The sequence below is a fragment of the Sinohyriopsis cumingii genome, unplaced genomic scaffold (assembly GCF_028554795.1).
Source record: "Sinohyriopsis cumingii isolate HCF-2022 unplaced genomic scaffold, ASM2855479v2 utg000810l, whole genome shotgun sequence".
NCBI lineage: Eukaryota > Metazoa > Mollusca > Bivalvia > Unionida > Unionidae > Sinohyriopsis > Sinohyriopsis cumingii.
Genome location: NW_028315933.1, coordinates 391496 through 417467, shown reverse-complemented (window position 1 = coordinate 417467; position 25972 = coordinate 391496). Strand labels below are relative to the sequence as shown.

Here is a 25972-nt window from a genome sequence, read left to right as displayed (position 1 = left end):
AATTTGAAGTCAGTAATGATTTAATTTATAGAATGAATTTGTGTGTGTGATTTGGATTTTTATCATAGCTTTAACAATTTTGCAGTCATATCGCTTCCATGTCTGCAGTGTTGCAGTTTATATTTATGTCTAGCACTAAGGCATCACAGTGTAGACATACAGTTATAATGTCCCACCTAGTCACATTATCCTGACACCAGGCTGACTAGTCCTAACCCTAACCTCTTATTACTGAATGCCTAGCAAGGCAGCTGTACAATTTTTATAAGTCTTTGGTATGACTTGGCCAGGGTTTGAACCCACAATCTCCTGCATCTGAGGCAGATGCTCTAACCACTAGGCCACCAGAGTGGTCTACAATGAATTTAACTGAGTAGGAAAGCGATAAATAATATAAAAATGAAAATAATAATAATAATAATAATAATATCAACAACAACAATAGAAATAATAATAATAATAATAATAATAATAATAATAATAATAATAATGGCATTTAATGCACAGTATTTATTCAAAGACATTTCTGAAAGATGAATCTGTGTAATCAGTCACCTGCGCACAAATGCCAGTTTTGTCTTTTCCCATGGGTGGCTGTATCAACAAGTTTGACTGTAGTTTCATGCTATGAAACATTATCTTACAGTATATTATTCCTCTATGCATAATGCCTGTCCAACTGTCACTTTCTGCCAATCAAAAGTGATGTTACTAAATTAAAACCCTTTGTGATTGGCTGACAAACAATTTAAAGATCAGACTCGAAAGCTGTATGACTTCCAGTCCAGATATGCAGTAGCAAAATGTGACAGCTGAGGAGTCAACACTGTTTGCTTCAAATTAGAACAAAGAGTATAGATCAGATCTGTCTGCACACTATGCAACATCAGGCCTCAGCCAGGAAACTGTGTGAATATATAAAAAAATAAACAAAGAATCATAACTCTAACATGAGCTAGATTTCTGTTTCTAAAATTTTTCAATATGACCACTGCAGACTCCAAAAATCCAAGACCAACATTCAAAACAGTAAAATTACTGTAATGGCATGAAAATCTTCAGTTCATAAATTTCTGCATACAAAAATACATATAAAATTTCATTATATATTTTATGTGATTTTTTGCTCAATCATATGAACAAAGTTTTTGCTCATATAAAGGCCTAAATAATTGGAAAAATATTAATTTAAAAAAAATAATTTATGTAATGGACTCAAAATTTGATCAGGTCATGTACATATATGTCTCATAAATTTCATTTGTTTAACTCAAGTGGTCTTTGCTTAACTGTGCAAAAAAGGTTTCTATAAAATAAAAATTACAAATCCAAAATTCAAACATGTATCTAAAACCTGAAAAATTTATTTGGTCATCTATCCATGAAAGTCAAAAGGTGGGTAAAATTCCATGACTCTTTAAGTCCAACAGCTTTTGTGCAATCATATTAAACTGGTTTTAGGCTATATGTGCTGGTGGTATGCAGCACAACAATGTACACCTTTCTGCTACTGCAATGGGTGCATACAAAGCATTTCTGGACTCTGTCCATAACTACATGTATTTAAATTTGATAAGTGTGTAAAGATACAAACATAAGGATTCTAATAGGATACAAACATAAGGATTCTAACAGGATACAAACATAAGGATTCTATCAGGATACAAACATAAGGATTCTATCAGGATACAAACGTAAGGATTATATCAGGACACAAACATAAGGATTATATCAGGATACAAACATAAGGATGATATCAGGATACAAACATAACGATGATATCAGGATATAAACATATGGATGATATCAGGATACAAACATAAGGATGACATCAGGATACAAACATAAGGATGACATCAGGATACAAACATAAGGATAATATCAGCATACAAACATAAGGATGATATCAGGATACAAACATAAGGATGATATCAGGATACAAACATAAGGATGATATCATGATAAAAACATAAGGATGATATCAGGATACAAACATAAGGATGATATCAGGATACAAACATAAGGATGGTATCAGGATACAAACATAAGGATTCTATCAGGATACAAACATAAGGATTCTATCAGGATACAAAGAAGGATTCTATCAGGATACAAACATAAGGATTCTATCAGGACACAAACATAAGGATTATATCAGGACACAAGCGTAAGGATGATATCAGGATACATACACAAGGATGATATCAGGATACAAACGTAAGGATGATATCAGGATACAAACATAAGGATTCTATCAGGATACAAACATAAGGATTCTATCAGGATACAAACAAGGATTCTATCAGGATACAAACACAAGGATTCTATCAGGACACAAACATAAGGATTCTATCAGGATACAAACAAGGATTATCTCAGGACACAAAAGTAAGGATGATATCAAGATACAAACATAAGGATGATATCAGGATACAAACGTAAGGATGATATCAGGATACAAACATAAGGATGATATCAGGATACAAACATAAGGATGATATCAGGATTCTAGCCTCCTCACTCAGAGGATAGTTAATGTTTTTCAAAATGGTTAAATAAGAGCATAAATTAAATTTTTTATGAAGAGAGTTCCAGCACTTCTGGACCATATCTGGCTCTATACTATCTGCTTCTGAGTGTTCATTTTATGCAAACAATGAGGTATTCTTTTATCTTGTGACAGTATAAACTATAAAATTGTGTTTATAAAAGATATATATATACCCCCATTGCAGCGATGTTAATAGGACAGTACTATTTAGACCAAAAAGACTCAAATGCAAAAGTTCAAATAATTTATAACATAAACTTTAATGAATTCCTCGAAAGGACATGCTCTACTGATTGAAGAGAATGTGCAGGAATTCAAGGTAAGACTATTTACTCCTTTTAACTGCTGAGTCTTGAAACCAACACTGATATTCTTCAGTTATAAAAATATTTTCATTAGCTCATATGATCGACATATTAGATGTCGATTGGGATTATTTTCATTCTGAACGAAAAGGACATTATAAAAGTTGTCTGGTGGAAACCCCATTCTTATATGAGTTTTAGTTTTGAAGGCGTAACTATAAAAAGATTTTCAAGATGGCTGCCAGGCTGGCCATATTGCATATCAGATTGCATCATTTCTTTTTAGGACCAATGGGATATCATACAACGTTTTTTTGGTGAAAGCATAATGTCAATATGACCAGCCACCTATATGTAGCAATAACAAGATTTTCTAGATGGCTGCTACTGTGTCCATATTGAATATCCGATCAGCACCATTTTTTCGTTTAGGACCAACTAGGAGTAGTAGTGATAACAAGATTTTCAAGATGGCCACTGTGGTGTCAATAATGGATACGCAAGTGGCACCATTTTCTTTTACATCCAACTAGACATCATTAGAAGTCTTTTCATTCAGAAGTAGTGATAACAAGATTTCAAGATGGCTGCTGTGGCAACCATACTGTACAAAGATCATCGACATTTTCATTTAGGATGAACTACACCTCATAATTAATCTTTTAAAGAAAACCCTATGCTGATATGAATATCCATTGAACAGAAGTAGCGACAGCAACATTTTCAAGATGGCTGCTGTGGTGGTCATATTAGATTCTAGATGGCAACATCTTCATTTAGGATCAACTAGACCAGCGGATGAATGTGTGTGTAAAATTTGACGGCAATCCTCCGAGAAGTTTACGAGAAGTAACGACAACAAACTTGTGCTAATGGACAGATGGATGATGGATGTTGGCTGACAGACAAACAATGGATGATGGATGTGGACTGACAGACAGACAATGGATGATGGATGTCTGCTGACAGACAGACAATGGATGATCGATGTGGACTGACAGACAGACAATGGATGATGGATGTCAGCCGACAGACAGACAATGGATGATGGATGTCTGCTGACAAACAGACAATGGATGATGGATGTGGACTGACAGACAGACAATGGATGATGGATGTGGACTGACAGACAGACAATGGATGATGGATGTCAGCTGACAGACAGACAATGGATGATGGATGTCTGCTGACAAACAGACAATGGATGATGGATGTGGACTGACAGACAGACAATGGATGATGGATGTCAGCTGACAGACATTGGAAAGTTCAAATAACCACAAAAATGAGTAAAAGCCCTGGGAAAATTGCTGTAAGGGTATGAAAATCTTATTATATTACCTATATATGACCATAATAAAGCATGTACAATTTCATGGTTGAAAGCTGCAACAGTCTTTGTATTATCATACTAACAGATCTGGGATAGATTTACTGGTATACAGATAGACAGCAGAAACACAATATGCCCTCTTCACTGTAGTGGAAGGCATAAAAAGTAACCAATCTACTTACTTGAAGACAGAAGGGTTTGTGTAGCCAAGGCCATTGACCACAGTATTTCTAATATCTGCGCTTTCACATTTCATTATTGGCACAAGGAGACGGAATAAGTCTGATACCTTCTCCCCATTCTTCTGGGTATCTCCTTTCTCACCCTCTGATGGTGTTCTGTTTAAAAAGTGTTTGAGTTTAAAGTTAGAATGAGACTGCATAACATTGTAAGTAAAACTCATTTTGTGTCAGAGACTAGTGATGCCACTTAACAAATTAAAAAGTGCACAACATTTAATATGCAAAATATTAAATATTACAAGTGTTTCACATAAAATGAAATAATATGTAAGTTCATTCTTTTATCTTGCATCCCATATTTCCGAACTGAACAAGCAAAGCAAAATTAACTTACAGCTCTTATTTTGCAATTTAAAATACATATTTTTTTTTTACAAATGAGGAAAACATTCAGTACGTGCAGGCCCACTAGAACAAAATTTCTTTCCTCCAAAAAAGTTTGTATTTCTTGATTATTACAGAAACAAACAATAAAGATTCACTCTATAGGCCCCAGAATCAATGCAATTAAATGGGACAGAAAAACTAAACTGCCTGGCATGGTCATTCTTAGACTGAAAATTTAGAGAGAAATTTCCCTGCTCCATATGAAACAAGAGTACTGTGATGGCACATGATATGTCTGCCCTGTGTTAATGGAGTCACTAGTATGACATTTTGATTCTTGATGTCACTGACCAATGGTTTTCAATGACCTCGACCAATGGTCACATTATATGGTCTTCGAATCCAAGTAATTGTGCAGAACACTATTTTGGTACTTGACTTACCATGACTATGACCTATAGATCCACAGAGCCATAGGTTGCTTTACTACTTCAAGTGCAAACCATTCGAACAATTTGGTCAAGGAACTCACTACAGAAATTTTTTTTCCTGGCAAAATACATTTTTCATTAAGCCACTTGTCCTGATCTTTCACATACAAGCCCTTGGTTTGTAGTTTAGTACAAAGGTTATTATGCAAAATCCAATTTTCTGCTACCAGTTAGAGTGACCCTGAGCTTGGCAGAAACCAATTTTAACTTTTCAGTGTAAGTGACCTTTATTTTTTGACCCCTAAATCAATAGACTTCTTTCATATTGTGTCATCCAACAATTTTGGTGAAGGTGCAATGCTAAGAATTTAAACTTTTGTGCAGAACCATTTTTCTTCCTTCAATCAGTGACCATGGCCTTTGGACTTGCAAACTGATTCCTTACAACAAATGCAGGCTGTCAACAATATTCGGTCCAGGTTTCTGATGCAGAACTAAGGTTCTTGGATAGAAACCATTTTTTTTCTTTCTTTCAGTTATCTTGACCCTGACATTTAAGTGTTTGATTCAAAAATCTAAAAGCCTATTCCTTACCCAAAGTGCAAACTATCCATAAAGTCTGGTCCATGTATGTGATGTGGAACTAATGTTATTGTGTGGAAACCATTTTTCTTCTTTCAGACACATTGACCTTGACCTCTTACCAATTTAACCCAATACTGATAGGTTTCTCCCTTACCTCAAGTGCAAACTTTCAACAAAGTTTTGTACAGGACTGTGATACAGAATTAATGTTATAGAGAGACACATGGATGAACAGACAGAAATACAAGATCACAGAATAAGGTTATGCGCCATATTGTTGATGGTGGCTGCATAAAAGCTGGGGGGGGGGGGGCAGGCTATCCATGCCAAAGGTAGGGCAAGCCAATATTTTGTATCATGTTTTGTATATTTGGTTGATTTTTGCACATTTGTTTAGAAATCAGTGCGAGTCTCACAACTGTGCATCTTAAAACAGACTGGATGATTAATAACTCATTACATGGTGAATATATATATATGACTACTGTGCCATCCAGGTGCCTATAAAAATATCCTACCCACCCTGAATCAGGTGTGGAAGATCTACTGGTGAGAATGTTCTTTTTCTGGGCGATACAACAGGCCAGGATTACATAGTTTTGCCACAGCTGCATGTGTAAATCTCGTTCAGTTGTGACCTTCTTACTGCCTGATCGTAGCAAAGATGATGCACGATATTCATTGGTCATTGTGCTGTAAAATAACAAATCATAGAAATCATAACACTGTATATAAATATTAAAACGGCTCAATGTGAAAATCTTTGAATGACCAAACAAAATGCACAGAATCCACACACATATATGGCCTTATATTACTGTTAACATGTTTTTTTGTGTGAGGTGCAGTGCCCATAACAGACTGGATTAAGGGATTGGTCACAAAGAAATATCTTGGAAAAATGTGGTTGTGGGGTTTGAGCTAACATCAGCGATGTGTTTTTCCTTATGCCTTACTGAACCAGAATATATTCAAGATTTGCATCACTCACCTCTATGAATCTTTTAGTTGTTTAGCAACTATTGTCAACATGAATTGTCATGCAGAAAATTAAGACCAAAATGACCTTGATCTGTGCAATATTGACCCCTGTTGTTGTGGGTCAAAAAAGAATTTCCATGAATCCAAGATAAGGCCTTTTCTTCTTTTTAATTGCCAAGTATTGAAACCATCTCTGATATTCTTTAAACAAACTCTAACTAAATTCAATAATAAAAAAACAACCATTTTTTACGTTTCAGTTACCATGTTCACGAAGTACATGCAAAATCATTTATCACAGTGCTTGGCCTTAAACTGCTATCATAGATACAAAATTACTGAACCTGTCTCAGCTAATATCAAAATATATACATGCTAAATTTGGTTATATCTTTAAGTAATATTGTAGGTACAGAAAAAAAACTGAAGTAATGGACATGGTATTATATCAGGTATTCTTCAAATAATTCCACAATGTGGGTTACATGATCGGATAATGTGGCTATGTGAGAAAGCTTGCAGGTAGCTTCTCGTGCATCGGTGGTTCTTTCTGGGGTTTTCCTGGGTTCTTCCTCCACCATTATTACATGTACAGCCTATCTTGTGCTGAAAAATCGCGTTAAACCCTATAACAACAACAACAACAACCATTTATACTTGTCTGTCTTATCATGCTAAGGAACCAATACACTTCAAAACCTAAGTTGAACCTACCAACATTAAAATCAATGTCAAAGTTCCAATTATCAACTAGTTCAAGGAAATGCAACTAAATATAATGTCTGGTCAAAATTCATCTATACATGTACAAGTTAATGTGTTTAGTGGCTAAATGAAGTACACAAATGTAATCAGTGATAAAAACCCAATATATACATGTACAAGTTAATGTGTTTAGTGGCTAAATGAAGTACATAAATGTAATCAGTGATAAAAACCCAATATATACATGTACAAGTTAATGTGTTTAGTGGCTAAATGAAGTATACAAATGTAATCAGTGATAAAAACCCAATATATACATGTACAAGTTAATGTGTTTAGTTGCTAAATGAAGTACACAAATGTAATCAGTGATGTCTGACTTTACCCCAAGGTAATATGGGCTGGTTTTCAAAACTGATTCACCAAAGTGTAGATATTTTGGTTGTCACATGCACACCATTTTAATTTAGAACCCAGCTGTCAGAGCACTAGACTTGTAATCCAAAGGTCATGGATTCAATACCTGTCCAGACCAGCTTGGGTTGGCTGCCTCAGCGTGTCCTTGGAAAATCAATTAGCTCACATTTCCATGGCATCTATAGTCATTACTGTGTTCAAATACCATTAAAACCATTAAAAATAAAAATTCAGAACCAATTACTGATTTAAATGTTTAAAGGAAAATCTAATTTCAATGCAACAATTCGTGAAAGAGGAGTAATAAATAAGACTTTTAACATGGCCATTATACCATACTGGAGATCAGAGTATTATTTTCATTAAAATTACTTACATACTGTATTACTGCAAGTGCTTCAATGAAACTGCTTACACAGGAAATGAAGGCATGTAAGATTTTTAAGATGGCCATCTCAATAGAACTGCTTACACAGGAAAAGAAGCCATGTAAGATTTTTAAGATGGCAATCAATGCAGCCATATATCATGTTGCATCAGCAGCATTTTAATATACAGAAACAACTATATATTAAAAGATGGAAGTAGTTTTTAATGCAAGAAAAATCACTGGTAACCCCATCCATCATGGAGAAGTGGCTTTTTACAAGATTTTTCAAATTTTGGGATATCATATTGATGCTGCTTTCATTCAGGACAATCTATATATAATGAGAAGTGTTTTAGTGAAAACTGCATGTCAGTATGTCAATCTGTAAAAGAGGACTAACTATAACAAGATTTCAAGATGGGCATCATGCTGAGGTCAGATGAGTAACCATTTTAGAACGAGTAAGTTATTTAGTCCCACGTCACAATTCAGGAAAATTAGATATAAGGAGATATTCAAGATGGGCATAATGCCATCATGCTGAGGTCAGATGAGTAACCATTTTAGAATGAATAAGTTGTTTAGTCCCATGTCACAATTCAGGAAAATTGGCTATAACAAGATTTTCAAGATGCCCACTAATAAACCAGAACAATACAAAGTTTGATACACACAGGTGACAAGGAAAATGCAATATGTTCAAGAAGACAAGGCTGAGTAAAAGGGCATTTATAAATATTGATATTTACTGCAACAAATTCCTGCTGACAGACCTGGTTTTAAATTTAAACCTTATAAAGTTTATAATGGTTGAATACAAATTCATATCAAATAATTTTTGAGCTCATTGTACACATGGTAAATAGTATTTATGTTATGTAAACGTCCTGTTCCAGCATCAAAATGATTGTTATTTTCCAGTTTTCCAGGAGACATTAAGGAGAAAATGACAAATTTCAGAAATCATTAGTAATATCTGATACTTTGATTAAAGACAAAATGCTGCAGTTGAAGGCACATGTGCAAAAATCTCTTAGTTACTAGATTCAACCATGGGTAACAAAGTAATATGATGATAATTGCAAAAATCAATCATTAGAAGGTTGCAGTGGAAAGATATATATTTTTGGACACAATTTTTAGTTCAGCTTTCTAATATCAAATTTCTGGGTATTTTATGCCAAAAAGTTATTTTCAAGGAGGTTTCCAGAATATTTTCATTTAATTCAAATTCCAGTTGAATTCCAGGACCTCATTAAAAATTAGGAGGGTGCAGGAACCTTGAGGACATATGGAATATCAGCACAAGCATGGCTATTCAATACTGAGCAAGAGGTATTCCAAAAAAGATAAAACAATGATAAAGCTAAAATGGGCAACAACAAAAAAAAAATACAAAGTACAATTCTGGATATAAACTGTACTCTTTCAAATGTCCAAAGCCTTCTCAGTTGGAACATTATGATAGGACACTTCCATGGGAAGAAAGGTTTCCTCCAATAGGTGTTTCCTACATAATGTGGGAGGGTACACTGGGTTTATTCTAATATCCCCATGCCTGAAGTGGGCATGCAAGGTAAAGGCTTTTGAGTGACAAGAAACCAAAATACTGTCAAAATGCAAAAAATTCAAATGAGATTCAAGATATCCAAAACCGAAACAAACAACTGTTAAACTGTGCAGAGGAAACGATATTTCTGAATTGTTTACAATAATTTTACCTATTTATTATAAAATATTTATTTACAATAAAAAGTTCTTGATTTTAAGGCTCAGTTCCAATTGTGTGTTCAGAATGTTTCATGACAAGGGAAACCGGAGAAAACCATAATTGATGCTTGTGTCTAAAATAAGGATTGAAACCTGAACTAAGATAAGGAAAACAAGCATGTAAGTACTACTTTATTGAGTCTACCAACGCTTTTTGTTACTTACTTTGGATCCAACAGTGTGTACAGTGCCGTGAGGCGAGACATAACAATAGGCCAGGCATGGGCCACAGCGTAGAGACACTGACTCATTGCAAAATCCTTGGAAATGCACTTAGCAATGAACTGCATCCAGGGGTCCACCTTTGTAAAGGTGGACTCGGAGTGGGGCTCATCGTGGGACTTGTCATGAGAACACCATGATGATGTGGACCTCTCTATCACCCAGTGGAGGTCAATGTGAGAAGAGTTCAAAATGAAGGTCTGTAATGAAACAAACATTGACAGAATACTTATATTCTCATAAAAAGTTTAGTTATTTGAAGACACCAGCTAAAGTTGGTTGTAGAAGAGCCAATGTTTTTAAGTCATCTATCTTGGCTTGTGTACATGTAATACCAGATGGAAATATAGTAACATTTCAGTCGCAAAAAACTTAACTTATAAAATATCCAATTTGCACAATGGCAGCATGCATATTTTTTCTACATAAATATATATTTCTGAAGAAAATAACTATAAGTAAAATAGCGGACAAGTGTTCATTAGCTCATGGTGCCTAACCAACACATAGAGGAGATATCCTTGAGTAACATACATATTTCATCAATGGGTTAAAATATTTAAGTTTTTAACCCACAAAATAAAATATGTAAGTTGTTCAAAGCAAATTTTCTTTTTATTTATGGTCAAATGTTTTAACATGCAATACTGTATTTATTTTTGTTGGGTTCAATTTTCATCGTTTTGTAACAAAAAAGGCATTTTTGTGGGTACTTAAATTCATGGTTTTGTCTCTCAGAGTCTGCATATTAGTAGGTATATAACTTCACGGTTTAGCCTCTACAAATACCAAAAATAAAGAATACAAAAGAATAAAACTATGCCGACACAAACGGCAGTCACTTTAATGTTTAAAGCAATACTACCACTTGTACAAGCATAAATCAAAGACCTGGCAAGTTCAATACTTACATCGTGTTTTCCGCCAAGTGAATAACATCAGTCGACGCTGACACAGCCAACAACACTAAAACAATACTTCTATCTCTATGAGCACAAATAAGACACCTGTCAAGATTGATCATTTTTGCCATGTTTTTGTTTGAGTGCTCAAAGAAAGCCGATGCAGCCAAAAACACTAGGCCAATCGGTTATTAAAGAAGAATTAAAGTCACACTTCCATGAGTGGTATGCTAAACAGGTCATGGACGCCATTACGGAAAAAGATGTTACTGGTGACGATCAGTGCACAGTATCAGTAAACCTTGCAACCTCATTAATCAAGCCAATTCATGAATGGATAATTGCAGATCACACGACAATGAGTGAAAGATCTGACCTAATTATCAGTGGTTTTGAGAAAGCTGGACTTGTTTACTTCAGCAATTTGGGGATTATTTACCTGAGAAGCATTTGTGAGTACCATGAGACTTGATTGACACGATGTTAAAACAGTGACTTTGTCCAAAAAATCGGTGAAGTGTGAGCTTTAATACTCTGCTCTAATTAGTGTATATACATAGTGTTTCATTAATAATAGTGTTTCAAGAAACAGTTATAGTATTTTACAGGATTGTTGTTCTTTTGAATTACAAATGCATGGATAAAATGAAATGTGCCTTCAGAAGGATTTAAATGTTTCAACAACAGTTGTACTTGAATGTAGGATCAATTTGAATAAGTATGAAATTTAATTTTCATATACTGTTATTTGGTATTATTTTTGCTTTCATTTTCAGTATTACTATTGTTTGAAAACCTTATGCTTTTTCTCTATTTTCTCTCTATCCTTATTTACCTCACATATCTATTTAAGGCAGTGAGTGTAAAATTACAGCTATCAGATACCTTATCGAACATGTGCATTAAAACAATATAAAATGTTTATAATTCTTGTTTCAAAAGGTTAAAATAAAAAATAAAACAAACACATGTAAAAGCTAATATTTAATTACCAGATTACAGTATTGACCTTGATTTATCAAACACTAGTAACTGTGTTAATCTCTAGGAATGAAACACTGTAAGAAAACGGACATCATCCTACATGGCTCATTTTTCGTTGGGGATTTAAATTCATGGTTTGAGGCAACAACAAAAACCAGGAAAATTGGTCCCCCACGAAAATTGATGATACAATAGTATAACTTATTGAAGCAGCAGATTTCTTACTGTATCCTACAAAGTCAGAGGTTACCCATTAATGTTCTGCTCTGCATACAGAAAATATCAGCAATTAACTTAATTCTCCTTCACAATTCAAGGCAAAACAACACATACAAGTACACCAATAAAAAAAGTATACGCACACTGTGAGATTTGAACTTGATTTGTCTGCAGGTAAGGTGACCATATTTACCAACAGAGTATGCAAGCTTCTCAAAATAGCTCAAATCTTCTTGGTCAGATTTTACTGATTCAGAAATTTAAAAAATATATCTGGAATTTCACTACAGCCAACAGTCAAAATTATTTCTTTTGGAAAATCCATTAATTCATGGTCTAGCATAAAATAAAGTGCCATAAATTATCTTGACTGTATGTACCTGATTTACACAACTTACAAGATCGAAACAAAAAATACAAAATGTCAGTGACAATGCCATCACAATCAGAAAAGTGATATCTACATTTCACCATTTGGTAACAAAAGTAAAACAATAAAGAGAACATTTTTTCTCAGTGTAACATAACTGAAGAAATATGTAATTATACCAATTTTTACATCTAGAAACAAGTCATAAGATCCCAAACAGCTAGGACAGGAAATTACTTTCAAATAATCTCATGCAGGCAAGAGCCCCAATATATCTAACATGTTGAAGGTACACTCGAGTGACCAAACCTTCCTCAAGTTACAATGTCAAATATGATATCAAATTCACCAAGCTTTAATTAACATAATAATTTATCAATACAACATGACCTTTCTACAGTATATACTAAAAACAAACCTCTCCTGGCATTTGCCTTCAATATTTGGTTCTGTTAGATAATATCTGAATAGTGTACCAAAATAAAATAGGGTCAAAATTCTAAAGGCAAAGTAATTAATTGTAAAGAAAGATAGTGACAACTGAAAGGATGTGGAGGTATACCCTCCCATCTGCTGGAAAGAAAGAAAGTGACAACTGAAAGGATGTGGATGCATACCCTCCAATCTGCTGGGATCTAGTTACCCCCTGACTGGTTTCATTACTATTGTAACTCATCAGAGGGACTAGATTCATCCAGCAGAAGGGATGGTAAGCTTCCATATCTTTTCAGTCATCAAAGTTCAAAAATGTTAACAAGTCAAGCATTTGCTACTACTTGTATATATATTTTAACCAATCTGAACACAATAAAAAACTGTATTTTTTGAGAGAATATAATTCCTATAATCTAATGCAAAAATGTTAACAAGTCAAGCATTTGCTACTACTTGTATATATATTTTAACCAATCTGAACACAATAAAAAACTGTATTTTTTGAGAGAATATAATTCCTATAATCTAATGCAAACCTTCTACTAGCAACATTAATTGGAAAGATAGAGATTGTTTTTGGATTTACTAATTACATGTTCCTAGTTGGTAGGGATCAACATCTCTGTTTAAATGGGAATCCAGGCATTTTTAACTTAATAACTAGTAGAGACTTGGTCTGATACAACTAAACAGTGTTCTATAATCTCTGTAAAATTTTATAATGACAAATGGATGCCATGTTTGTTGTGTAATGCAACCTAGACTGGTTATGATTATTTCTATCTTATTTCATTTTATACATGAAAATAAATGTTATTAAGCTCATTCTAGCAATAAGCAAGGAACCAGGTTAAGGAGAATGATACAGCAAATCTGCGGTCAATTATCTCTGTACAGCTTCACAGAGACAATAAAAATGCAGTTTAGTAGTACTGCAAGTTGAGAAAAAGAACTGTTACCCTATGTGATTCTTGTACATCCTGTTTCTTACTAAAATATAATGTTGCTGAGACAAATGTTGGCAACGGTTCACCATATGCATATTATATATAATGTCAATGCTATATCTAGGTCACAGATGTTAAATATATAATAACATTATGTAAATCCAACAATACCCTTTTTTGTTCATGAATATATAGATCACATCAAAATGACATGATTGAAAAATCAACAACTAACCTTTTCACTGGGAGGTAGGGAAGGTAACAATCTTTCCACTATCGCTGGGCAAGATTCATCCATGACATCCATCAGTATGTGTCCAAAACCCTGGAGAAGCCAAACAAATCTGATAGGCCCAAATGCAAAAAAACAAAACAAAACAAAACAAAAATGGTTAAAAAAGGCTGCTAAATTTCTCCCTTTGATGTTTCCTGTATAATCCAAAATTTTAACAAAAAGGGTAGCTGCCTTTCAAAGTTTCTAAGAATAATTAACAGCATGCTTCAGATAAAATCAAAGTAATCTATATACACCACCAAAGCATGATGGACAGAGAGAATGACATGGATGGACAATATATTTTCAACACTGTTGTGATTGAGCATAAAATCACCATGAGGGATCAAACCAACAATCATAGGATTCTGAGGCATTAATTCTGGATAAATGCTTTAACTGATTTGTCCATTTCCACTTACAAAACACAAAGTCAAATTTATGTGCTATTCAAGTAGACTCAGGAGATGCATACAGTCTGTCAACTTTTTGTTTTTACGTCTCATTAGAATTGGAGATAGATCATCTCCATGTTACTACAACCTTATATCTGTATGGCTTCAAAGACTCAGACACATTCTCATACTCAGATCATGTACATATTACCAAAACTTTATCTTTGCATGGTTTTATGGATATATTCTCATATCATGGAAGGTACTGTCCTAAGGAATGTGGAAGTGTTCTCTCCCATCTGCTGAGCTGTCTAGTCACCCCTAGTCATTATCATTGTAACTCGTCAGATCAGTAGGTTGTTGTTGATTCATTTTGTTCAACTTGTCACTATGTCTTGTCAGCGCAAGGTTTATATACCCCTATCCGCTGGTGCAGCCACTTTTTGAGTCATGTGACACTAACTTTCCCCCATTTGTAGGGTTTGTATTATCACAAACTAGCTGGAGCCAGTCCACAGTTTTTCAGATGGAATATTAATGCAGCGAATGACACGATTGTTTGAAACAGCCGAGATTCAACTTGAGTAGTGATAGAACTTAAAAATCCAAATAAATTTTTTGCAAAAAGAGGTGTAATAATAAAATAAGTGCTAGAGAACTCTTCTGAATTATATATTTTATAATTACAAGTACTTTTACAAGGTTATTGTGTCCATTAGGGTATCATAATGCTGATATCGCAGCATTCCAAATTCTCATATCATGCATACCTTCATAAAACTAAAATTCATTTTTTTGGGAGCAGAAGTTCAGAATCAGATTTTACCTATGACGTATGTCACTTTCAGGGAAGAAGAATGCTGCACTAAAATGAACGATGCTGGGTTTATGGTTAAAGATTATTCCCCATTCAGATTTTTTTTTCCTACCCTAACCCTAAACTGAATTTCATACAAAATCTCAGACTGTTTGCCAAATTTTCCATACTTACATGATCAGGTGTGTTATCTGTGACAGGAGTTTGTGAGACAATCAGTCTGACTTCCTTCAAAAGATGTGCAGCCAGTTTCCTTGTGACTGTTCTGTGACTACAAAGCATAACAAGGGCCAAACCTTCAACCTCGTGAAGAGCAGTAAGGCTCCCCAAGGGACCAGGAATGGCAGCAGAAGCCTCAATCAGACGGTCCTTGGGAAAGTACAAACATGAGGAAATAAACATAAAACTGCCACTCAAACCATATGAATAAAAAGCTAACTAAAAGAGCATACATGTGTATAAATTAAGCCTATATATATACCATTTATTTATGTTTGATGTCCTAAATATCTTTTATGAATAAAACCTTAAGGAAAATTATTACATTTCCTGCAACATGTTATGTCGATGGCATCTAACACCATTAGCCAAGATCAATATTTCAACTAGTCATGTACTTTTCTGTCTCACTCCTGCATTTAACATATTTAAAGCAAAGCTAGTCCCTTACAGGTTGTCATTGATGTAACTAGAATTTCACTGACTTTAAAATGATTACACAAATTCTTCCAACTTGAATATTGCCATCCAGATGCCTCAGAGGTTGGCATAAAGCAATCTTTAAGGAGGAAATCAGAGATCATGGATGGGGGACTACCCACTCTTGCATGTGTCACACCCAGGGATGGAACATGGGTTTGAGGAGATGCAATGTAAGCACTGTACTGCTACACTATCCAAACTCTAATAATATTTTTTAATTAACTTAATTCATTTGTGGGATGGGGGAGTGGAATATTGCTCACAGAAATAAGCATCTTACTATTAATTTTTCCGAAATCTCTACTCTTTTCAGTGTTCAAGTAAAGCTAGACAAAGAATTTCCTCAATTAAAATCACAAGATCTAAATTAATTCCATGAAAGGATGAGTATGAACTCCCATGATTTTGTGTATGTTGTATTTTCATGTTCAGACATTACAACACCCAGCCCTATCAAATGAAGGATTGATTGCAACATCAAATCATATTCCATCAAGGATTTAAGATCAATACAGTCTAGAGAGTCTAAAACCTTCTTAATCCACTGACACCTCTAAAATCTGTGCCATGTCTAATTTACTAGCAGCCTTTTCCCATCAACAATTTGCCTCCCAAAAACATAAATTTTCCATAATCACCCAGATCAAATATGACCAACCCATGAAAACTAAATATTGTGCCCACAGATCCAGACAGATGGCACTTACAGCATCGAGTAGTCATACATATATGTAGTCGAGAATTGTGTATCATTTTCATATGAACTCTTTAAGTAATCATGCTATAAGAGAAAAGTTTTACAAAAAAAATATCTTCCCTGGTTACTGAACATATTTAAATGGAAGAAACACTAAATTGCTAACATACATGCAAGCTGAGAAACTATACCTTCTGAGGTGGTGAGTTGAACTTAGACAGAAGCTGCATCAGCATCCGCAGTGATCCATCCAACTGCTGTGTATTGGTGTCACTAATGTCTTTCTGAACGAACTGTACATAGCCTAGAAAAATGTTTAAAATAACTTGTAAATTAGGAAATATACAGGCAGTTGTTGAGTTTAATTACAGTGGCCTGCGGAGGCAGTAAATCAAGCAAGTTCAACAACAAACAACCATATCTCCTTCTGCAGAGTTCATACTTCCAACAAATCTGAAGGCATATCCATCATGAAGGCGGTGTGGGGGAGAAAATGGAGGGGGTTGGATAAATGAAATCCTAATCCCCTATGAAATTACCTGAATCACCCATGTTTTGCGAACACAGGTCAATCCAACACTAGTGAAAATGAAGAAGTCTGTCAACAGTTGGTAGGTTGTCTACAGGTGGTCAGTGTAGCAAGTCAGTAGTGGTTATTGGGAGGCTGAGGGCATGAGAAACCTTGTTTCTTATCCCTGTTATTGAACTGTCTCCTAGACTGAGGGTCCTGTCACCCACCTGAAGTTTGAGATCAAAGTTAATGCTGTTGACCAATGCAGGTGTCAAGGGCAGATGGAAGGGCACTTGCTGTGCTGCCTGCTTCTGAACCTCCACTATCCTACTGCCAAAAGTAATGGAGACACAAATGGCATAATCCTGACAGTCAAAAAATGATGTGGCTTGAGTAATGATGAGTCTATACCTATGCTAGCTGAAGCCATCAGGGCTTTGACCATAGAATGGTGTGCAAACCTGTTAACAACCTTGGCAATCCTGACCATAGACTCCCATGCATGTTATTATGACTCTAGGTCTTCATATAAATAATACAAATGAAGTGAAACCAACACAGTATTGTGAATTAAATCTCAAATGAACCTAAATGTCCCATCGTAAGCTTTAGGTTAGTGTCAACTATAGCCAATGATGTCACAATGCTAATGATAAGTCTAGAGATAGCACAAAGAACATTCTTGTCCACCTCATGTCCTTATCTAGTGCTGGAAATGGTAAATGAATCCAAATAGGCTTGATACCAACAAAACAAAAATGTCAGTGGCAATTGACTTTCCAAAAGAATGCCTTAGATTTTCCCATATCACAGACTTTATTTGACAAATGGTCTGACATTTCCGTTCTCTTCACCAAATATAACAGCAGACAAAAAGGGAGGATTTCATCGTCTTCCAAGACTACTGATGCCTTTACCTTACAAGCTTGACTCAGTGGTGGGAGGCATCTTGAAGTAGGCATCATAATATATGTATTATATATCATATACGTACATCATTTTTCAGCACAAGATAGACTATAAATGGTGGCCAGTATATTTGGTGGAGGAAGAAACCAGGAAAACTTTGGAAAGAACCACGATAGAAGAAAGGATAAATGTCAAAAATATATAATGCTTACAATACATGATAATTTTTTTAAGAAATATGTTCTTTCAAAAAAGGTAAATATTTTCTCTGGTCAAAAAGATTTTTAATAGAGTTCACCAAAAAATATTTGCTGAGACAGTTGACAAGAATATTTTCAACTGTCAATGGAGAAGGCATACTGGTCCAGCTTCATCCATCGTTTTGGCAGTAAACAGGCAAATAGGCCATCTGACTAAGCTATCTGTCAAGATTTAAAATATTCGTCAATGCTTGCTGAGGAAATTATGTGAAAATAAATAATATATTTTTATACTCAAAACCTTAAAATCCATCTGCAAAAAGTTAAAAAATTCAAATATGTACATTTTTTTTACCTCTTACAACATGCTCCTTCCACTTGTCTGATTCATGCATAAGATTCTGAAGAGCTTGAAATGCAAGTCTGAAAAAGAAGCAACATTTATAATTTGCAGATCTCATGGTTTCATCTTATTCACTACCCACTGACACAGGCTTATACATACCAAGATACTGGGGTTGACCTTTATAGATCTTAATTGCTGCTTATATTTACTAACTCAGTTGTTGCTGACAGAACTTTTTAAAATGGTAAAATATGTTGCATTTCTTGTCCTAAAACATGTTACAATTCAACTACTAGCATGAGAATTTCCACTAATACAACCAATTTTGTCTATTATAAAATTTAAAACCTACCATTTCAATGGCTATATAAGCAACAAACCATCACGTGTGATCATACTGTGTTCTTATTTCATGTCTTTGACCAGTAACACCTTGAAAATGTAAACTCAAGAGAAACATTATGAATGTGTAAGATGTCATAACACTGATTCAATATCAGATTGATCATCCACCTAACAGTTTATCCTAATAACAAGTCCTTAATAAATTTTGATCTTTATAGCTTATATTTATTTCAATTCATTTATTTCTGTGGATACTGATATTCATTTTTTACAGCAACTGATATTTTGTGGAATGAAAAATTCCTGTTATTTTCACCTTAAAATCCTTTATACATTGAGCTTTTAAATTTGTTCTTTAAATCAATCATAAAATCCATTAAAATGTGTTGTCCCCCTAAAAATAGCCATTTCACGGAGTTACAGACTCCATTCTCAAAATACTTCTGATAAACCCTAAATGAGTTTGTGTAACCAAACATCTATCATATGTTAACTTAGCCATGTTACTCAAGAAATTGTGATTAAAATAAAAGGCTCAAAGTTCACATGTTGTTAAGCCTACCCACGCAATTCCTCATCGAAATGAACTGTCAATATTGTCAGGATCTCTACCAGCTCTTGTGGCTTCATCCCCTCTGGAAGTAAGCGTGGAATGGCTGCAATACAGGTCCGGTATAAATCAATCTTGGGCTTTCTGTCACCACTACAAAAGTACAGAACATCAATGATAAAAATTATTACAACAATACCTAATCTGAGCAAGCAACATCTGCTATTACACCAACCACCTGTTATTTACAATCAAAATCACCATGCATTGATTGATTTTACTTTAAAAATGCACTGGCATGAGTGACCAACTTCTGAAAGTGACCAGTGACAATGATGTATTGGGCAAAATCTGTGTTTCACCCCTGCTATGAATGACTGTATCATAAAACCAGATATAAATACTATAGACCTTTATTTAATCCTTTGCAATCAAAACTGCTGAGTGGAGTTTGTGGCAAATTCCTATGGCGTGCTGGCAGAATGCAAGCTGTTTTGAACGAAGAGCCACCAAAAAATGAGGGAAAAAGCCTGGTTATCAGTTGTGTTGGATTTATAAAGTAAAGTTTATGTAAAAGACTGTAAACCACACCTTTGCACTTTTCACAAACTACCATTTTGAAATGCCAGACTATCAAAACCCCTATTACAATTAACCAATTGATCTTTCAAGAATATGCAATCATGGAGGCAAATAGTTCAATGTTGTGGATTAATGCCATTTTTCAGCATAGAATAGGCAATACATGGTGGCCAGTATAACAGGTGAAGAAAGAACCCTGAAAAACTCCAGCAAGAACTGACCATGGGAAGTTACTGGCAAGCTTTTTCACAAACCCACATAGGCCAAGCAAGACACAAACCCATACGGACAGAGTTGAGGTGGCAGTGAACAGTAAAGGTGAGTTCTATAGACCACATAGCCACCCAGGGCTCTGTTAAAAAACCCATACAATGACAATGACAGTTTAAGAAATCTTTTAACTCTGATTTCACTGTCATGCAACAGGTACAAAATGTTTGTCTGTTGAGTTACAATACGCAATGACTTGGTTTTTTTCTCTTATCAAGTTTTTTGCTTTTTCTGGAACCATTTTCGTCTATTGTTATAGTACTGGTCTGCAGTATATTTTGCTTTATCAAAGTTACTGTTATTAAAACCAAAGCATATAGCTAAATATGCCCTTGTCAGAGATGTGTTCACTTTGGCACACCTGTTCCATTCTTTTGTTCATTGAGAAAATGCATTTATTATATGATGGGGGCTTCAGTTTTGGATTTTGACTGTAAAATAAATTTATTTGACTAAGTCTTATCAAAACTAATTTGAAAATTTTTACTGACAGGACAAGTATGTGTTACCATCTATTTAACCCTTTCACCACTATGGACCAGTTTTCACCATAAAATAGTGGGGCCCCGAGTGGCCAAGTGGTCTAAAGCACTCTCAGTTACGGATCACTGCCATCTCACCTCTGTCTGTGTCAGTTCGAGTCTCGGATTCGGCCAATGTGGGTATGTGAAAAAGCTTGCCAGTAGTTTCTCGTGGGTCGGTGGTTCTTTCCGGGGTTTTCCTGGGTTCTTCCTCCACCATTAATACTGGCCGCCAAGTATAGCCTATCGTGTGCTGAAAAATGGCGTTAAAACCCTACAACAACAACAACAACAACCATAAAATAGTAATTCCTATAGCATAATCTAAACTTATAGTCTCATCAAGCTAGACAAAACACATTCAATTACATATGTACATAGCTAATATACAAATGTGTGTGTTATGCTTACATAAGAACTTCTTCTGGTTCCTTGTTGACATTTTCAGCCTTGGTAAGAAGTAATGGTCTTCCCACTTGCAGATCAAGTGCCCGGAGTATTGAGGTGAATGTCTTCAGTATGTAGGAATAGTACTGAGACAGCCCTATGTTTTTGGCCATGGAGTCTGTCAGCATCTTGTTTAGAAAGGTTCTCTTGACCCTGACTGTACTGCCTGATGGGAGGGTAGCTGTAGACTGTGGCATGGGAGGGTCCCCATCTTTCTGTTGAAGGCTATCAGCTATCACAAGGAATGCTCGCAAGCCTATGCTCATTCTCTGAAAACCAGGAACACGTTTGTTAAAATATTGTTGCCAAAGATTTCTGCAATAAGCACCAGATCTCAAGTGTGTGGCACGATTTTCTGCACTTTCTACTATCTCACAACTCTACTTGCCTTCTGTCAACCCTTTAAAACAAGGGAATAGCAGATAGTTAACAATTTTTCAATTGTCGTGCTTTGCTTATGCTAAGTAAATCTTGAAATATGAAGTTGTTATGTCTTGTAGTTTAGGAAGTCCTGCACTATTACATTTGTATACACATAAGAGAGGTATGCTGAAAGGTAGGATCACATAGGATAGGTATGCTGAAAAGCAGGGTCATATAGGATAGGTATGCTGAAAGGCAGGGTCATATAGGAGAGGTATGCTGAAGGGTAGGGTCATATGGGAGAGGTATGCTGAAAGGCAGGTTCACATAGGAGAGGTATGCTGAAAGGCAGGGTCACACAGAAGAGGTAAGCTGAAAGGCAGGGTCTCATAGAAGAGGTATGCTGAAAGGCAGGGTAACACACAAGATGTAAGCTGAAAGGCAGGGTCTCATAGGAGAGGTATGCTGAAAGGCAGGGTCACATAAGAGAGGTATGCTGAAAGGCAGGAACACATAGTTCCTAATATCTCTTTGAAATTCATTAAAGCAGAAGGCCACAAAATGGAAACCAATCTAATCTTTTCATGAAAAACATCTGAATTAAGCTACTAATGATCAAGATCATGTTGATAATGAGATAGGTCACTCATGTATATATGAATACAGCTAACTGTTATGGTTCCCAGCATCACAGAGATGGAGCATTACATCAGACTCAACTTTTGTCAGAAAATCACTACCAGAATCTGAATTGTGTTTTTACAGTTTAAATGTATGCCAAGAGACTAAACCATATTAAAATAATCATTATAACTGGTTAATGCAAATCTCATTTGTAATATATAAACTATTACATAATAAATTGAACATTCAGCTTGTTCCCCAACTGGTTTTAGAAATAAAAGGATCAAGGACATAAAAATTGCACCAATCTTAGTAATTTCATTCACTGCTTCATAATTTGTAACAAAATTATCACCAGGAGGTCACTAATAATTTCATATTGTTTGCTTTTCAATCCAAACTGAGTTTTCAGTGAAAAAGAACACATCAGCCTGTTCACTGTCCTTTTCTAGTTCCTGAAAAAGTCCATTTTCAGTGAAGGGTCAAGGTTCCTTGGAATATACAGCATGCAAAGTAAAAAGCTGTATCTTCATCCAATATTTGCAATGCTTATCTTTAATATTTCTCAAAAAGACTGATAAAAATAGAAAGGACAAGCATTAAAAGGAAAGTAATTTACAAATTTACAAAACAATTCCAAGCATATCAAAGATAACGAACTAAATCACTCCTGTTGTTAGATAAATACAGACTCGCCCATGCAAATATGGCAGCCATCTTAGTGAAGAAGATGGAATTAAACATATAAATGACAGTGTTGGAGGCCCTCTGGTGATAATCTGGTTATAAATTATAAATGAATGAATGAAATTACTCAGTTCTGAGCATTTTTTTATATCCTTGAGGCTTTTCATTTTTAAACTCAGTGGCAGTGTACAAGTTGCCAGGAGGGTGGGTGAATACAATAATCATCTCACATGTTCCACTATACTACCTCTCTACGTGATTCACATATATGTACTGTGGAACATTACATTTTATAAGAATACATGATCCTGCATAAATGGAGGAGAATCAATGTTGTTCAAATAAACTGCATATCACAAGTGTCATAGATACCTCTGGATTTAAGACTTTGGCTTGCTTTCCTACACTAAGCAAATCAAAGATGATTTCCTTCATTGCAAAGTCCAGCCTCTCCTGGAAAGATGAAAATAAAACAGAAATGTGTTTATAGACAATACCACAATGCCTGAAATGACCAAAATGCAAAACTTAACCAAAGTGTAATGGACAGAAAAAGGTAATAATATATTTCCCTTCCACATCTATAGTGAAACATAAAACAACAAACACAGATCAATCATTTATATTCCCAGGAATCATGTTTCCTGGTATTTCCAACAAGAGGCTCCTATTTTGCAGAGCCTACCTTTTATTCAGCAAGAAAGTAAACAAGAGTCCATTGAAGCAACTGTTGTTCTACTGTCCAAAAAGAATTTCCAGGTGATAATTATATCTTTTTAACTGCAGAGTGCTCTGAAGTGACTGGTGCTATACTGTCCAAAAAGAAATTCCCAGAAATTCAAGACAAGACTGTTTTTCAGTGATGAGAGCTGAAACCATCTCTGATATTCTAGGATAGTAAGATTTTAAAATTAGCCACTGTGGCAGCCATACTGGATGTACAACTGGAACCATTTTCATTTTGGATAAACCAGATGCCATCAGAAGACTTCTGGTCAATACTCATCGATTAAGGAGAATCTGAGTCAAGATTGTCCACATGTTCATTGTGGAAGCCATATCAGATCAGCAGTTTTTTCATATAGGACAAGATATCATTATTAGGTTTCTGGTGAAAATCTCATGTTGGTATGATTTTCCATTTAGGAGCAAAAATAACAATATTTTCAAGACAGCTGTCAAGGAAGCCACACTGAATGTCAGATTGGCACCATTTTCTTATAGTACCAACTACACATCGCAAAAAGTCTTCTAGTGAACTGGGAAAATTGCTTTCATGGCAAACAAATCTAATCAGTTCATCTACATAAGCTTACAAACATTATGGCTAATATTATTCCAGGGGCAAACAAGCATTTGGATTTACAGACAAGCACATGAACATAGAATGTATTGATGTGGAGAACATAATTTTAAAGCCTCAGTTTTCACAAGTGTGAACATACAAGAAAGACCCCCAAGACAAACAGAAATTATTTATTAACAAGATTCATCTAGAGATGGATGGTTTCCCCTCCACATTACCCCACTTATGTAAAAACTCCTACTGAATGTAAACTATGGTCCTGCACTCTAAATATTTTTATATAATGTAAGCTAGCACCCTATAATCTAGCACTGTCAACTTTGGTACTACTTATGCTAGATTTAATTTCAATCATAATACAAAACAGATTGAAAAGGGAAACTTTTATGTGAAAAAATGGTACATCTACAAAACTTCTCACAGTATACGAACCAAGTTTGGTTTAATAACCTTTAATTGTTTTAAAAAAGCTGTTCTCCAGAAACATAAGTTTAGTCTGCCAGACAGACGAAGAGAGTGGGACTTAGCAATAGCTATGTCCCCCTACACAGTTGTATTACCTGCTGGAGATAAAATGAAAATTTTAGATTTATTTACCATACCTATATAAATGCAATGGAGACAATTTTTAAGTTACATAAATAGCCAAGAGTAAGTTATGAAAATTTTACATTGTGTTTTACAGAATTTGCTGAATTTAATAATGCTGGAATATATTTACAGTGATTTACCTTTGCGATAAACTGTATGATCTTGACAAAGATGTTCAGTGGTGTGTCTCTAGGCATGACAAGCTTGGATCCCTTTGGAAACAGACTGTTGACAATGCTCTGAAGACGACTGTTGGTGGCGGTGTTACTCTCACACTTGATCCGCACCATGTACACCCTGCAACAGGAAGTTCCATGATACACATACTGCTATATAAATCAGGCATTTCAGCAATTTCAAATGAGTAAGTATATTTTATATTAGCACTATAATTTCTGCTTCATCCTAAATGGAAGCTATAATATTTGCAATGAAGAACAAGATGCAACTACATCCTAAAACAGGCCTGGAACAATACTGGTGCACAACAATCAAAATCTTCTTGATGTTATTTTCCTGTAAAAATCTGAAAGCCATACCCTTGTGACTTGGCATACTCACCAAAGAAGTCTGTACAGGGACTCCAGAGCTACACGGGATGTCTTAGTGTCCTTGTGTTTCAGTGATGAGAGACAAGTGGTCAGGAAATATGGCCAGTTGTTCAGGAAGAAAGTCTTTTGACTCACACACAACAGGCAAGTAACCAACGGAAACATGTGCTTAAACAATAAATTAAATT

At 35.1% G+C, this 25972-nt stretch overlaps 1 protein-coding gene across 20 annotated transcripts in view; it reads right to left on the bottom strand.

Moving 5' to 3' along the window:
• The window catches only part of LOC149773222 (protein furry-like), a 242636-nt gene that overhangs the window by 156501 nt on the left and 60163 nt on the right, over window positions 1-25972 (bottom strand). For 14 of the 20 annotated variants that reach the window (XR_016417442.1, XM_089946596.1, XM_089946599.1 and 11 more), the window contains 12 exons: window positions 25795-25963; window positions 25374-25530; window positions 23709-23789; window positions 21627-21931; window positions 19855-19995; window positions 18957-19024; window positions 17173-17285; window positions 15757-15951; window positions 14332-14421; window positions 10183-10439; window positions 6297-6467; window positions 4372-4527 (listed from right to left, as the gene is read on the bottom strand). Coding sequence is in view for 19 of the 20 variants with exons in the window: in XM_089946596.1 (XP_089802722.1) it covers window positions 4372-4527; window positions 6297-6467; window positions 10183-10439; window positions 14332-14421; window positions 15757-15951; window positions 17173-17285; window positions 18957-19024; window positions 19855-19995; window positions 21627-21931; window positions 23709-23789; window positions 25374-25530; window positions 25795-25963 (1903 nt within the window). In the remaining variant the exon portion in view is untranslated. The remainder of the gene's footprint in view (window positions 1-4371; window positions 4528-6296; window positions 6468-10182; window positions 10440-14331; window positions 14422-15756; window positions 15952-17172; window positions 17286-18956; window positions 19025-19854; window positions 19996-21626; window positions 21932-23708; window positions 23790-25373; window positions 25531-25794; window positions 25964-25972) is intronic. The other 6 variants (XM_089946600.1, XM_089946615.1, XM_089946613.1 and 3 more) reach the window with 1 other exon arrangement.